The 16,204-nt window shown below is 50.5% G+C and overlaps 1 protein-coding gene across 2 annotated transcripts in view; it reads left to right on the forward strand.

The window, feature by feature from the left end:
* Nucleotides 1-16,204, forward strand: part of DOT1L (DOT1 like histone lysine methyltransferase) — a 177,248-nt gene that overhangs the window by 110,765 nt on the left and 50,279 nt on the right. For both annotated transcript variants that reach the window (XM_077271942.1, XM_077271943.1), the window contains exons 16-18: nt 7,401-7,492; nt 8,313-8,414; nt 8,623-8,760. In XM_077271942.1, coding sequence (XP_077128057.1) covers nt 7,401-7,492; nt 8,313-8,414; nt 8,623-8,760 — 332 coding nt within the window. The remainder of the gene's footprint in view (nt 1-7,400; nt 7,493-8,312; nt 8,415-8,622; nt 8,761-16,204) is intronic.

The following is a 16,204-nucleotide window of genomic DNA, read 5'->3' on the forward strand; positions in this document are numbered from 1 at the left end:
GTAGCCAGAGCAGCCATATTAATCTGAGACATGTGCATAATGTCTGACCTATTTTAATGTCTGACACTTTGCCTTTCTCTAGCAGCTCTCACCTCCCCGTTTAGCAGCTGCTCTCCGCAGTGGAGCCATTCGGGTGTTCGTGGTTAGCCTCCTTTCCCCAGGCCGGAGCACAGGCTCTCTGCCATGGAGCTGCCCATGTCTGCCGCTTTCTCTTCTTCACTTTCAGTCTTTTCCTCTACATGTTGTTGTGTGTATGTCCGGCCTGTAATGCATGCATCATTACTTTATACCATCTTGCAGGGGTATGTTTTGTCATTCTTTTCATTTTTTTTTTTTCTCCAATCTGTACTTTTTGCCCATACGTTCTTCCCTTTTTTTCCTTTCCTCTTACTGTTGTACATTTTTATCTTGTGCTTCTCTCTTCTACCATTCTTCATGTTTGGTTGTTTGTTTTCTGTCTCTTCTGTGTCCTTTCCTCTTTTCCTTCGGATGGAATTCAGGTTGGTTATATCTTCCTGCAATCCAAAAATTAGCTATTGTTTTAAGGAGACCTCAAGACAGCACATTTTGTGCAGAGTAGTTGCTGATTTATCCTAGGCTTTCCAAATCTTTGTCCTCTGGAGGTTTGCAGCAACAGAAACTTTGCTGAAATGTAGCCAATGTTTCTTTATTTATGTTTTGAAGTGACACTTGGATATCTTATCCCAGGACAGTTTTTTCCCATTTTAATGGTACTTTTTGTTTATTCTTTTATCTTATTTTTCCTACTTTATTTACTGTATTTTTCGCATTATAAGACGCACCCCCAAATTTAGTGAAGAAAAAAAGAAAAAAATATTTTTTTTATGTTAAATGGGGGTCTGTCTTATAATGCCAGTGTTCGTCTTACAAATCATATGTCCCTCATCCTGGTATCTATACAACCCCCATCATTGTGCTGGCACATGCCCCCCTGTGCTGCTGTCAGGCACATGCCCCCCTGTGCTGCTGTCAGGCACATGCCCCCCCCCCGGTCACTACATGCCCCCCTGGGTCACTATATGCGCCCCCCTGTGCTGCTTGCACACATGCCCCCCCCCTGTGCTGCTGGCACACATGCCCCCGCCCCTCCGTGCTGCTGGCAGACACATGCCCCCCCCCCGTGCTGCTGGCAGACACATGCCCCCCCCCTCGTGCTGCTGGCAGACACATGCCCCCCCCCCTCGTGCTGCTGGCAGACACATGCCCCCCTCATGCTGCTGGCAGACACATGCCCCCCCCCCGTGCTGCTGGCAGACACATGCCCCTCCCCTGTGCTGCTGGCAGACACATGCCCCTCCCCTGTGCTGCTGGCAGACACATGCCCCTCCCCTGTGCTGCTGGCAGACACATGCCCCCTCCCCTGTGCTGCTGGCAGACACATGCCCCCTCCCCTGTGCTGCTGGCAGACACATGCCCCCTCCCCTGTGCTGCTGGCAGACACATGCCCCCCTCCCCTGTGCTGCTGGCAGACACATGCCCCCCTCCCCTGTGCTGCTGGCAGACACATGCCCCCTCCCCTGTGCTGCTGGCAGACACATGCCCCCTCCCCTGTGCTGCTGGCAGACACATGCCCCCTCCCCTGTGCTGCTGGCAGACACATGCCCCCTCCCCTGTGCTGCTGGCAGACACATGCCCCCTCCCCTGTGCTGCTGGCAGACACATGCCCCCTCCCCTGTGCTGCTGGCAGACACATGCCCCCTCCCCTGTGCTGCTGGCAGACACATGCCCCCTCCCCTGTGCTGCTGGCAGACACATGCCCCCTCCCCTGTGCTGCTGGCAGACACATGCCCCCTCCCCTGTGCTGCTGGCAGACACATGCCCCCTCCCCTGTGCTGCTGGCAGACACATGCCCCCTCCCCTGTGCTGCTGGCAGACACATGCCCCCTCCCCTGTGCTGCTGGCAGACACATGCCCCCTCCCCTGTGCTGCTGGCAGACACATGCCCCCTCCCCTGTGCTGCTGGCAGACACATGCCCCCTCCCCTGTGCTGCTGGCAGACACATGCCCCCTCCCCTGTGCTGCTGGCAGACACATGCCCCCTCCCCTGTGCTGCTGGCAGACACATGCCCCCTCCCCTGTGCTGCTGGCAGACACATGCCCCCTCCCCTGTGCTGCTGGCAGACACATGCCCCCTCCCCTGTGCTGCTGGCAGACACATGCCCCCTCCCCTGTGCTGCTGGCAGACACATGCCCCCTCCCCTGTGCTGCTGGCAGACACATGCCCCCTCCCCTGTGCTGCTGGCAGACACATGCCCCCTCCCCTGTGCTGCTGGCAGACACATGCCCCCTCCCCTGTGCTGCTGGCAGACACATGCCCCCTCCCCTGTGCTGCTGGCAGACACATGCCCCCTCCCCTGTGCTGCTGGCAGACACATGCCCCCTCCCCTGTGCTGCTGGCAGACACATGCCCCCTCCCCTGTGCTGCTGGCAGACACATGCCCCCTCCCCTGTGCTGCTGGCAGACACATGCCCCCTCCCCTGTGCTGCTGGCAGACACATGCCCCCTCCCCTGTGCTGCTGGCAGACACATGCCCCCTCCCCTGTGCTGCTGGCAGACACATGCCCCCTCCCCTGTGCTGCTGGCAGACACATGCCCCCTCCCCTGTGCTGCTGGCAGACACATGCCCCCTCCCCTGTGCTGCTGGCAGACACATGCCCCCTCCCCTGTGCTGCTGGCAGACACATGCCCCCTCCCCTGTGCTGCTGGCAGACACATGCCCCCTCCCCTGTGCTGCTGGCAGACACATGCCCCCTCCCCTGTGCTGCTGGCAGACACATGCCCCCTCCCCTGTGCTGCTGGCAGACACATGCCCCCTCCCCTGTGCTGCTGGCAGACACATGCCCCCTCCCCTGTGCTGCTGGCAGACACATGCCCCCTCCCCTGTGCTGCTGGCAGACACATGCCCCCTCCCCTGTGCTGCTGGCAGACACATGCCCCCTCCCCTGTGCTGCTGGCAGACACATGCCCCCTCCCCTGTGCTGCTGGCAGACACATGCCCCCTCCCCTGTGCTGCTGGCAGACACATGCCCCCTCCCCTGTGCTGCTGGCAGACACATGCCCCCTCCCCTGTGCTGCTGGCAGACACATGCCCCCTCCCCTGTGCTGCTGGCAGACACATGCCCCCTCCCCTGTGCTGCTGGCAGACACATGCCCCCTCCCCTGTGCTGCTGGCAGACACATGCCCCCTCCCCTGTGCTGCTGGCAGACACATGCCCCCTCCCCTGTGCTGCTGGCAGACACATGCCCCCTCCCCTGTGCTGCTGGCAGACACATGCCCCCTCCCCTGTGCTGCTGGCAGACACATGCCCCCTCCCCTGTGCTGCTGGCAGACACATGCCCCCTCCCCTGTGCTGCTGGCAGACACATGCCCCCTCCCCTGTGCTGCTGGCAGACACATGCCCCCTCCCCTGTGCTGCTGGCAGACACATGCCCCCTCCCCTGTGCTGCTGGCAGACACATGCCCCCTCCCCTGTGCTGCTGGCAGACACATGCCCCCTCCCCTGTGCTGCTGGCAGACACATGCCCCCTCCCCTGTGCTGCTGGCAGACACATGCCCCCTCCCCTGTGCTGCTGGCAGACACATGCCCCCTCCCCTGTGCTGCTGGCAGACACATGCCCCCTCCCCTGTGCTGCTGGCAGACACATGCCCCCTCCCCTGTGCTGCTGGCAGACACATGCCCCCTCCCCTGTGCTGCTGGCAGACACATGCCCCCTCCCCTGTGCTGCTGGCAGACACATGCCCCCTCCCCTGTGCTGCTGGCAGACACATGCCCCCTCCCCTGTGCTGCTGGCAGACACATGCCCCCTCCCCTGTGCTGCTGGCAGACACATGCCCCCTCCCCTGTGCTGCTGGCAGACACATGCCCCCTCCCCTGTGCTGCTGGCAGACACATGCCCCCTCCCCTGTGCTGCTGGCAGACACATGCCCCCTCCCCTGTGCTGCTGGCAGACACATGCCCCCTCCCCTGTGCTGCTGGCAGACACATGCCCCCTCCCCTGTGCTGCTGGCAGACACATGCCCCCTCCCCTGTGCTGCTGGCAGACACATGCCCCCTCCCCTGTGCTGCTGGCAGACACATGCCCCCTCCCCTGTGCTGCTGGCAGACACATGCCCCCTCCCCTGTGCTGCTGGCAGACACATGCCCCCTCCCCTGTGCTGCTGGCAGACACATGCCCCCTCCCCTGTGCTGCTGGCAGACACATGCCCCCTCCCCTGTGCTGCTGGCAGACACATGCCCCCTCCCCTGTGCTGCTGGCAGACACATGCCCCCCCCCCTGTGCTGCTGGCAGACACATGCCCCCCCCCTGTGCTGCTGGCAGACACATGCCCCCCCCCCTGTGCTGCTGGCAGACACATGCCCCCCCCCCTGTGCTGCTGGCAGACACATGCCCCCCCCCCCGTGCTGCTGGCAGACACATGCCCCCCCCCCCGTGCTGCTGGCAGACACATGCCCCCCCCCCCGTGCTGCTGGCAGACACATGCCCCCCCCCCCCGTGCTGCTGGCAGACACGTGTCCCTCCCCTGTGCTGCTGGCAGACACGTGTCCCTCCCCTGTGCTGCTGGCAGACACATGCCCCCTCCCCTGTGCTGCTGGCAGACACATGCCCCCTCCCCTGTGCTGCTGGCAGACACATGCCCCCTCCCCTGTGCTGCTGGCAGACACATGCCCCCTCCCCTGTGCTGCTGGCAGACACATGCCCCCTCCCCTGTGCTGCTGGCAGACACATGCCCCCCCCCCTGTGCTGCTGGCAGACACATGCCCCCCCCCTGTGCTGCTGGCAGACACATGCCCCCCCCCCTGTGCTGCTGGCAGACACATGCCCCCCCCCCTGTGCTGCTGGCAGACACATGCCCCCCCCCCCGTGCTGCTGGCAGACACATGCCCCCCCCCCCGTGCTGCTGGCAGACACATGCCCCCCCCCCCTGTGCTGCTGGCAGACACATGCCCCCCCCCCCCGTGCTGCTGGCAGACACGTGTCCCTCCCCTGTGCTGCTGGCAGACACGTGTCCCTCCCCTGTGCTGCTGGCAGACACATGATAAAATAACAAACACTTAACACACCTTCCGATGTTGGCTCCGTGCTCACAGCTCCTCAGTTGTGCTTCCTGTGTGGAAGCAACCGAGGAGCTGTGAGCACGGAGTCATCATCAGAAGGTGGGCTAAGTGTTTGTAATCTTATCATGTGTCTGCCAGCAGCATGGGGGGGGGGGGGCATGTGTGTGCCAGCAGCACGGGGGGGGGGCATGTGTGTGCCAGCAGCACAGGGGGGGGGGCATGTGTGTGCCAGCAGCACGGGGGGGCATATAAGAGTGACGGGGGGCCATATCCATGATGGGAGGGGAGGAGATGCAAGCACATGTAATATTCGCTGCTCCCCTGTGAATCAACTCGCAGCTGCAGCACCGAGGTGATGGACAGCAGGTGCCGTGAATATTACATGAGACTAATGAGCGAGAGCACAGGACCTCCTGCAGGAAGCCCACCCCAGCCCCCTGACACCACTCCAGAGCGGCCCCCCCTCCTCTACAGCACACAGATTCGGATTATAAGACGCACCCCCCACTTTCCTTTGAAATTTGGGGGAACAAAAGTGCGTCTTATAATCTGAAAAATACTGTACTTAGACTATTTTACTGATTTCTAGTTCCGGTTTAGACTTCATGAGTATCTATTTTACCTTTCGCCTGTGTTTACAGGTTTATGCCTGTTTTTTGTTTTTTTCTTAGGTTATGTTCACACGTTGCGTTTTTGCAGCGTTTTTCTTGTATGCAAATTTAAGCTACTTTTTACAGTACAAACAAAGTCTAAGATTAGAGATCTCATGCACATGTATTGGTTTGATTTTCCTGACTTATTTAACCCCTTAACGACCGCCACACTGCCACTTTTTAACGGCACTGAGGAATAAGTGTATAGCGCCCCCAGCTTGGGAATTTCTCCGGGGTCTCGGCTACCGAGATCTGCCGGCCAGCACCTGCCAACAATAGATTTCTCCTGTTGGTTCATTTTGATCAATGTGATAGTCTATCACAGTGATAAAAAAAAAAAAAAAAGTAAATAAAACCCCCTTTTTAAGGTTGGGGTTAGGGTTGTGGCTAGGATTAGGGTTAAAGTTGGAATTGGGGGGTCCACTGTTTAGGTACATCAGGAGGTCTCCAAGCGCAATATGGCGCCACCATTGATTCTAGCCAGTTTTGCATTCAAAATGTCAAATGGTGCTCCCTCCCTTCTGAGCCCTGCCATGCGCCCAAACAGTGGCTTTCCCTCACATATGGGGTATCGGCGTACTCGGGAGAAATTGCACACCAAATTCTGTGGTCCATTTTCTCCTGATATCCTTGTGAAAATAAAAACAAATGGTTACAAATTTTTTTGTGAAAAAAGTAAAATGTTCATTTTTTCCTTCCATACTGCTTTAGTTCTCGTGAAGCACCCGAGGGGATAATAAACTTCTTGAATGTGGTTTTGCGCACCTTGAGGGGTGCAGTTTTTAGAATGGTGTCACTTTTGGGTATTTTCTGTTATATTGACCCCCCAAAGTCACTTCAAATGTGATGTGGTCCCTAAAAAATGGTTTTGTAACTTTTGATGGAAAATTAGAAATCGCTGGTCAACTTTTAACCCTTATAATGTCCTAACTAAAGAAAAAAAAAATAGTTTCCAAAATTGTGCTGATGTAAATTAGACATGTGGGAAATGTTATTTATTACATATTTTGTGCGATATGACTCTCTGATTTAAGGGCATAAAAATTCAAAGTTTAAAAATTGCTACATTTTCAAAAGTTCTGCCATATTTCCGTTTTTTTTCATAAATAATCGCAAGTCATATCAAATAAATTTTACCACTAACATGAAGTACAATGTGTCATGAAAAACAATCTCAGAATCAGTGGGATCAATTAAAGCATACCAGAGTTATAACCACATAAAGTGACAGTGGTCAGAATTGTAAAAATTGGTCTGGTCATCAAGTACCAAATTGGCTTTGTCACTAAGGGGTTAAAAAACTTCTGCCTTTTTGCAGCATTTTTCACCCATAGGAAACAATTGGCAAGTGCAAAAATGCAGCAAAAAACACAGGTATCAGGTTTTGCTGCGTTTTTGGTGCAAAAACCTAAGGACGTTTAATCGGGCTTTTTTTGGCTACTAAACTTCAACATGCAGAAGAGACAACAAAAGCACAGCATAACCGGCTTTTTGTAAGCAGCTTAAGATTTGCGTAAAAAAAACCCGCAGCAATAGCTCAATGTATGAATATAGCCTTATAGTACTGCTATAGTCATAGGAGGGAGTTGTGCCTTCAGTGCTGGGGCATTCTCCTTCATTGTTGCCGCTTATTTTCTATACCTCTTACTATCACATTCTCTGTAACAGATTCCTTTAGGATACAGTACTTGCAGCTTATGTCTTACATGAAGACTCCTCAGTACAAAGCTGGGCTTCAGCAACTCTTAGAAAAGGAAAAGGTGGGTGTTTTAATCTTTTTTCTTTTAAAGGGAACCTGTGAGCAGGATTGTGCTGAGTAGCCTACAGGGAGTGTCAGGTCGGCGCTGTTATACTGATTACAATGATATTCTCAGTTTTGAGTTAATGATATGCTCGTTCTCCGGGGCGGCCTGTGGGGGGGGGGGGGGTGTCTTCATGTGGTGCTCTGATTAGGTAATCACCAGTATGGTGAAAATATTTCTCAAAATGACGCTGACTGCAGTAGCATCTATTGGTGATCCGATAGATGCTACTGCGCAGGTGCCATCTTGGTGGAGACAATTTATTCATTTTTTTTTTCTAGCAAAATGGCGCCACCTGCACCTGCACAGTAGCAGCTATCGGATCGCCTATTGATGCTACTTCGGAGGCGCCACCGCCTTCAGGAAAAATGTGGATGACTAAATAAAACGATTTAATGAACATTATACATGCGATCATGCTGCAGCACTGCCGCCTTTCTGTTGAAGGTTATTTATTTTTTTTCTTCAATAATCATGTCAGAAGCCATATAGACTAATACCTAATCAGAGCACCACATGAAGAACCCCCACAGGCCGCCCCAGAGCACAAGCATATTAGCTCAAAACTGAAAATAAAGATTACACAACAACCACAAGACGGATTTCAGCACCAGGTATTGTAATCAGTATAACAGTGCTGACCTGACAGTGTCTGTAGTTACTGTGCACAATTCTTCTGATAGTTTTTGCCCAGGTCGGCTTTTCTCTTTGCATCTGTAATAAGAATGGTTTCATTCTTCCTGCTTTGTAGCGTATAAATCCTAAATGTTTTTGTTAGGTGAAAAATTCCAATCTACATGGTGCTGCTCAACAGCTTCTCACCCACTGCCAAGCGCAAAAAGAGGAAATCAAGAAACTGTTCCAACAAAAGCTAGATGAGGTACAGTCATCTGACCAGAGCATGGTAACCTTGTCGGGATGTGTAGTTTTCCGTGTACAATACTGTATGCTAAAGCCCAGTCCTTTATTCGTAAAATAAACCAAGAAAAACGAGGTTACAATATCTTAGTTTGTGTGTCAGGCTGATGAAGAAAGTTATGATTTGTATAAAAGTTCTATGTTATGAAGACTTTTTTTTACCTCCATAGTTGGGAGTCAAGGCCCTGACATTCAGTGACCTAATCCAGGCCCAGAAGGAGATTTTTGCTCACAATCTTCAATTAAAAGAACAAAGCCGGCAACTGGAGCAGGAAAATGGTGAACTGAGGAACCGAAGTCTGGTGCTGGTAAGCGGAGAACATTGTGTAGTAGAAATGTCCACATCATATGCCCATAATCATAGCAAGCATTTGTGACAAGGCCATGTAGCTTAGGCAGTAAGGATTTAACAAATAGATAAAAAATAGCTCTTGGGATAAACAGTTGTCACTGATTCCCTCTCCGTGGTGTCACTAATTCGTCACGTATCAGCGTTCAGCACTTGACTTTGGGTTGTGCCTGCAAGGGTTAATCTATTTCCCCACTCTCAGTACAGCATTCATCCTCTGTCCTATGCTGTAATGGGAGCATAAATCACACACCGACCCAGGCCACACACCCGCTCATACATGCTACCACCACTCACCGAATACACGGGCGATGAGTCCCGAAAATTACTAATGCTGTCTACTACTCATACGGATCATACAGTTTAAGGCTATGGATTCTTTCAGAACATTCAAGGTTCAACTGTTAAAGTTTTATGCTTTAATACAAAAAATATTCAGTGCTTACAGTAAAGAAAAGTATAAAAATGTGATAAAAAGACATACAGGTATGCAAAACAGTATAACATAAACAGGAGAAAACTTACAGAAATCATCTAACTTGGTAGTCTGCTTTCTGCTCCCTGAGGGGGGTGAATATGGAGTTGGTGGAACACATCAGCTTCTCAGGCTGCCCTCATATGTGAACACGATTCTAGGTATACAGGTCTAATTTATAGCTTTGGTCTGGAGGTCAGATTTCTAGACCAGCCCCTCAGGTTAATATCATAATTGCTTGTTTTTGATTGGACCACGGCCATGCTACCAATGAATATATTATTTTCTCTTTAGATCCTTTGTGTAAACGTTCTCACAGAGATACTATCAGGCTGCAATTGACATCTCTTTACCAAGAGCTAGGAGGTGTCAAGTGTTAGGGTATGTGCACACGTCCAGATTTCTTGCAGAAATTTCCTGAAGAAAACCGGAAATTTTCTGCAAGAAATCCGCATTCTTTTTTTGCGTTTTTTTCCCGTTTTTTTCCCGTTTTTTTTAGCATTCTGCAAGCGTAATTAGCTTGCAGAATGCTAAAGTTTTCCAAGCGATCTGTAGCATCGCTTGGAAAACTGACTGACAGGTTGGTCACACTTGTCAAACAGTGTTTGACAAGTGTGACCAACTTTTTACTATAGATGCTGCTTATGCAGCATCTATAGTAAAAGATAGAATGTTTAAAAATAATAAAAAAAATGGTTATACTCACCCTTAGCGGCGTCCGTTCCTATAGATGATGTGGTTCAGGACCTTCGATGACGTCGTGGTCACGTGAGCGGTCACATGACCGGTCTCGCGACCAATCACAAGAGAGCGACGTCATCGCAGGTCCTGAACCACACCATCTTTAGGAACGGAAGCGGCAGCATGCAGCGGTGAGAGGCGGGAACACTCCGGGGGCCATCGAATGTGAGTATATCACTATTTTTTATTTTAATTCTTTTTTTTTTGACCAATTATATGGTGCCCAGTCCGTGGAGGAGAGTCTCCTCTCCTCCACCCTGGGTACCAACCGCATATAATCTGCTTACGTCCCGCATGGTGTGCACAGCCCCGTGCGGGAAGTAAGCAGATCAATGCACTCCTAGGTGTGCGGAATCCCCGCAATTCCGCATTTTTAATGAACATGTTGCTTTTTTTTCCGCAATGCGATTTTTTCGCGGAAAAAAATGCAACATTTGCACAAAAAATGCGGAATACACTGTAAATAATAGGAGGCATATGTTAGCGTTTTTTTCGCGTTTTTATCACGTTTTTATAGCGAAAAAACGCGAAAAATACTGAACGTGTGCACATGGCCTCACCCATTCTTCTTGGTCCTAGCTAGACATATACATATTAGATGGTGGCCCGATTCTAACGCATCGGGTATTCTAAAATATGTATGTATGTAGCAGCCACATAGTGTATAGCACAGGCCACGACATATTCTAGAATACCCGATGCGTTAATACAGGCCACGCAGTATATAACAGTGGCCAAGCAGTATAGAACATTGCCCACATAGTATATAACACTGCACATGCAGTATATAACACTGCCCATGCAGTATATAGCAGCCATGTAGTATATAACGCAGTATATAACATTGCCCACATAGTATATAACACTGCCCATGCAGTATGTAGCAGCCACGTAGTATATAACGCAGCCCACGCAGTATATAACACTGCCTACGTAGTATATAGCAGCCATGTAGTATATAACGCAGCCCACATAGTATATAACACTGCCCACGTAGTATATAGCAGCCATGTAGTATATAACGCAGCCCACGCAGTATATAATACAGCCCACGTAGTATTTAGCAGTGTGGGCACCATATCCCTGTTTAAAAAAAATAATAATAATTAAAATAAAAAATAGTTATATACTCACCCTCCGTTGTCCAGCGAAGCTGTGTCGATGCGATCTTTTTACTATTGAAGCTGCATAGGCAGCAGCAATAGTAAAAACTTGGTCACACAGGGTTAATAGCAGCGTTAACGGAGTGCGTTACCTGCGATCCGTTATTGCTGCCATTAACCCTGTGTGAGCACTGAGTGGAGGGGAGTATGGAGCGGTGCCAGGCACTGACTGGACGGGAGTAGGGAAAGACTAATGCTGTGGCCGTCGCTGATTGGTCGCGGCAGCCAGGACAGGCAGCTGGCGAGACCAATCAGCGACGCGGGATTTCCGGGACGGAAGCGACAGACAGACGGAAGTACCCCTTAGATATACATACATATATACATACATATATATATATATATATATATATATATATATATATATATACATATACATATACATATACATATACATATACATATACATATACATATATATATATATATATATATATATATATATATATATATATATATATATATATATACACAAACATATTTCACCACAACAGTATTTTTTGTATCTGGTGCCGTCCCTTGGCCTCCACATGGCTGACATATTTCTACATGGGTTAGTTGGGTATAGAGAAAATCATGCAATCTTTAGTGCCAGTGGCATACTGGTTATGTTGTAATCCTCAGATGTTCATCCTGCTTGTTCCTTCATAATAAATACACAATTCACAGCTATGTCAAAAACAGGGCTTTTTCTTTCAATATTTTAGCTGTCTGGTTTCATGGAACCAGCCAAAAACAAAATGCAAATTAAAGGGGTTGTCTTGTCCAAACTGTTAAGACTGCAGACTTATGATTTATCTCCCAGTGCACGCTGCACTGTTTGCTGCAGGGATTCATCTGTTTCTGATCCAGGACCGAAGGGTATGTATGAGTTACACATACTCCCAGAAAGTGGGCACTTGTGTATGAGTATATGGAAGCGTGGCCGCGCCCTCTGGCCGTGAGTATGTGTAACTCATACATACCCTTCGGTCCTGGATCAGAAACAGAGAAATCCCTGCAGCAAACAGTGCGTGCGTGCACTGGGAGGGGGGGGAATCCTAAGTCTGCAGTCACATCAGTTTGGACTGGACAACCCCTTTAATGGCATATAATTTTCAAATGTAATTAAGGGCAAAATTATGGACTACCAGATGTGTTCTTTACTCATCTGCATAATGCTGCCTCCTTATGATTGGACAACCCATGCAGGGGTATAAGTGCACGCCCCCAGGGAAGAATGTGTGGTAATGCCCACTACCACAACTATTACACAAATACTAATCTAAACTTAAGCTAATATCTCTTTGTAATAAAAACGTAATTTTCCTCTTCTCTGCAGCCACTATAATGTGATGTGGTCAGTTGAACGTGCTAAAACTGGTGAATGGTCAACTTCTAATATATAATTGCCTAGAATACTACTTCCTGCAATTTGTGCCAACTTCCGTGGCTTTGTCCGGAGCTAATGTCCGGAGCTAATGTCCGGAGATAAGTGACGTCACCAGTGTCCTACACCCAGGCAGAGCACAGGGGCCCCAGGCAGCATATGGGGCCCCAGGCAGAGCACAGCGATATTTTGGACCACTGTGCGGTGTTTCAGACCCCCTGTGTGATGTCTGGGGCCCTGTTCTTAAGTATATTAAAGATTAAAGTAACGTATATTATAGATCAAATTTGACACGTTTATGAGCACCATTGAGTGATATACTCAAGAATGACATAATTTTTCAACATTTTATGGTTTCAAACTGTAAACACTCAGAGTTTTTTTTACTTCAACCAGAAAACCTTAACGGTTCATAAAAAACTTGACTGTTCAGGATATGATAAAAGTCATAGTATTCTGAATCTTTAACTTATAAAGATACCTTTACATGGGGTGATTATTGGTTCCAGAGAGGCTTTCGGCCGATAATCGTACACATGGCTGGTGACAGGACAATACAATATAAACGTTCAAAGGTAAACACTGATAACATTAAAATCTAATATATAATTGCCTAGAATACTACTTCCGGCAATTTGTGCCAACTTCCGTGGCTTTGTCCGGAGATAAGTGACGTCACCAGCGTCCTACACCCGCTCAGGGTGGACAAAGATATATGCCTTCGTGGTGCGCGGCACTTTTCTGATTGGTTGCCGCCTGCCGCGAGCGACCAATCAGAAATGTGCCGTACTGTCAAGAATTGTCAAGAGCTGGTGAGTGCAGCCATTTTTTGTTCTTTCTTACTATTATTTATTAATTGTATTATTCTTACATTTGAATAAATAAAGTATATATGGATTCTAGACTCCCGATTCTTTAGAATCGGGCTGCCATCTAGTAAATACATAATTGAGCTATTTGAGACTGTACATTTTGGCCATCTATGGCATTAATGCTCTGCACATGCCGCTGTGAAACGTTCAAAATTGCACCATTTTCCGATACCCGTAGTGTCTCCATTTTTCGTGATCTCTGGTTGTGTGAGAGCTTATTTTTTTGCGTGCTGAGCTGACTTATTTAATGATACCATTTTAATGCAGATGCGATCTTTTGATCACCCGTTATTGCATTTTAATGTAATGTCCCGGCGACCAAAAAAACGTAATTCTGGCATTTGACTTTTTTCTCGCTACACCTTTTAGCGATCAGGTTAATGCTTTTTACTCTGTCGCCTCATTGGGGGACACAGGACCATGGGTGTTATGCTGCTGTCCACTAGGAGGCGACACTATGCATAATCTGAAAAAGATTAACTGTGGCTCCTCCTGTGCAGTATACACCCCTGGACGGCATCAGCCTTCTCCAGTTTTTGCTTAGTGTCGCAAAGGAGGCACACCTAAAGATTTTTACTCCGTTTTACTCCGTTTCCCGTTTTCCGACGGGATTACAGATGAAGAAAAGAGGGTCTCCTGTGAGACCCCCGGCATGGCTCCTTCCTCGGCCCCCTATTATGGGGTGCCCAGTTGAAGTTGAGATGGCTATTCCCCATGCTGCTCCTTCCCCAACCTCTCGGGTGTTGGTTCGAAGTCGAGACCCCCCTCCTTCCCCAATTCCTTTTGGTTTCTGGGTTGAGGTCGAGGCGAGGATAAAGGCCCCTGAAGGTGTGTGACAAAAGCACCCTCCCTATCCCCCTCTGGGGGTATTAGGTTGAGACACCTCAGGTAAGGCCTGTACAGGCAGCATCCTACAGCTCCCAGCAATGGGCCAGCATACTGCGCCTGCATCCAGGGACCCCAGCCCAGCTGCGGGCTCCTGTTGGGGCCGGGGGGAGTGCAGGCAGGCATGGCACATACAGACACAGGGCTCCCTGCGTCCCTGTCTCTGCGGCAGCAGCTCTATACTGCCTCAGGGGGACCCCAGCCGGGCTCCCCCTTCCGCTTATAGCCCCACCGCCATCCTGCCTTCAAATCCGGAGGGGTCCGGTTCAGATCCGACCCCCTCCCGGACTTTCGCGCCGGCCTGGAGCCCTTCTGGGCCTCAGGCATCTAATTTAGGCCCCGGCTTCGGCCTAGCTGAAGCAGCAGCCTCCTCTCCGCCCCCCGGCCCGCCCCCCGGATGACAAATATGACACTCTACAGTGTCATACAAGGGGCGGATCGAGACAGAAAGGGCGGGTTTTTTTTATAGCCTTGCCGCCTTTTTCCAGCTCTCCGCCCCCTTCTCCTCCTCTCTCCTCTGTCTCTGCAGCCATTTTCGGCTGCAGATTAACCCTGCAACTCCCGGTCTGCAGGACCAGGACCAGGCAGCCAGTCTCCGGGGGGCACAGGACTGTGGATTTTCGGCGCTGGACCTAGGGGCACACTGGTGGGGTAAGATCACAGCTGGGTTATCTTTACTCAGCTGTGAATCCATATTACCTATAAGGCTCCCCTGTAGGTTCTCTACCCCTGTAAGGTCCATCTGCTGGCAGCACTTCTGCACTCTGTGCACTATGCCGGGCTCAAGGTCTAAGAGAACCAGGCAGAACTGCTACTATGCATTCTGCACAGCCTGCGGGACCGCTCTCCCCAGTAGTAGCACGTACCCGCATTGTCAGAACTGTATACAAACTACTGTGTCACAGCCTCAAGAAGCCCCTGCCAATGCCTCGGTGTCTAATGCCACGCCGGAATGGGCTACTCAGTTATCGCAATCTATGACGCAGTCTATAGATAACCTAACTTCCACATTGCTTCAGGCTCTGCAGGGTCATGCCCCGGCTATGACCGTTACCCGACAACGGGAGAGCTTGACTCAGGAACAAGATGACCCTGGCACACCCACGTCTAGGTCACGACGCAAGCGGATCCATAGATCAAGTCCATCTGCGTCATCCCATAGCACACGGTCATCCCCATCTAGGGAGAGACACCGTTGCTCCAGGTCATCTAGACCGTCCCATTCCAGGGACAGACAATGCAGATCTCCGCAATCCCCAACCAGAGAAGGCCTCCTCCCCAGCTCACCCAGCAGGGGACGCCTCAGTGATACACAGGATTCGGAAGGCATCTGCGACTCTGACTCAGACAGAGAAACTGAGGGGTCCCTGATCCCAATCCCTCCTAGCAATACAGCGCTAGTTGAGGACATAATATCGTCCATCCATCGGGTGCTGGACATTTCTGATCCGCCACCAGAGGCCCCAGAACATCAGATTTCCTTTGAAGGACCTCTGAAGCCGCCTAAGGTTTTTTCTAACCACCCAGAGTTTAAGGCGATCCTTAAAAAAACAGCTCTCACAGCCTGAGAAAAAATTTGCTAATCGCAAATATCTGGAGGCGAGGTACCCCTTCCCACAGAAGGACACCAAGGAATGGACAGATCCACCTGAAGTGGATCCCCCAGTCTCCAGGCTAGCAGCACAGACCCTCCTTTCACTGCCAGATAGCTCAACCCTAAGGGACGCAGCAGACCGGCAGGTAGAACGCATGGCTCGTTCAATTTTCGAGGCAGCAGGGGCATCCCTGGCTCCCGCGTTCGCCTCAGTTTGGGCTGCCAAGGCCATCCTGGCCTGGGCAAACAATTTACAAGCCTTCCAAGCATCCGCTCCTGAACTATCAGACCAAGCGGTTCAAAT

This window comes from Ranitomeya variabilis, chromosome 1 (assembly GCF_051348905.1).
Source record: "Ranitomeya variabilis isolate aRanVar5 chromosome 1, aRanVar5.hap1, whole genome shotgun sequence".
NCBI classification, from domain to species: Eukaryota; Metazoa; Chordata; class Amphibia; order Anura; family Dendrobatidae; genus Ranitomeya; species Ranitomeya variabilis.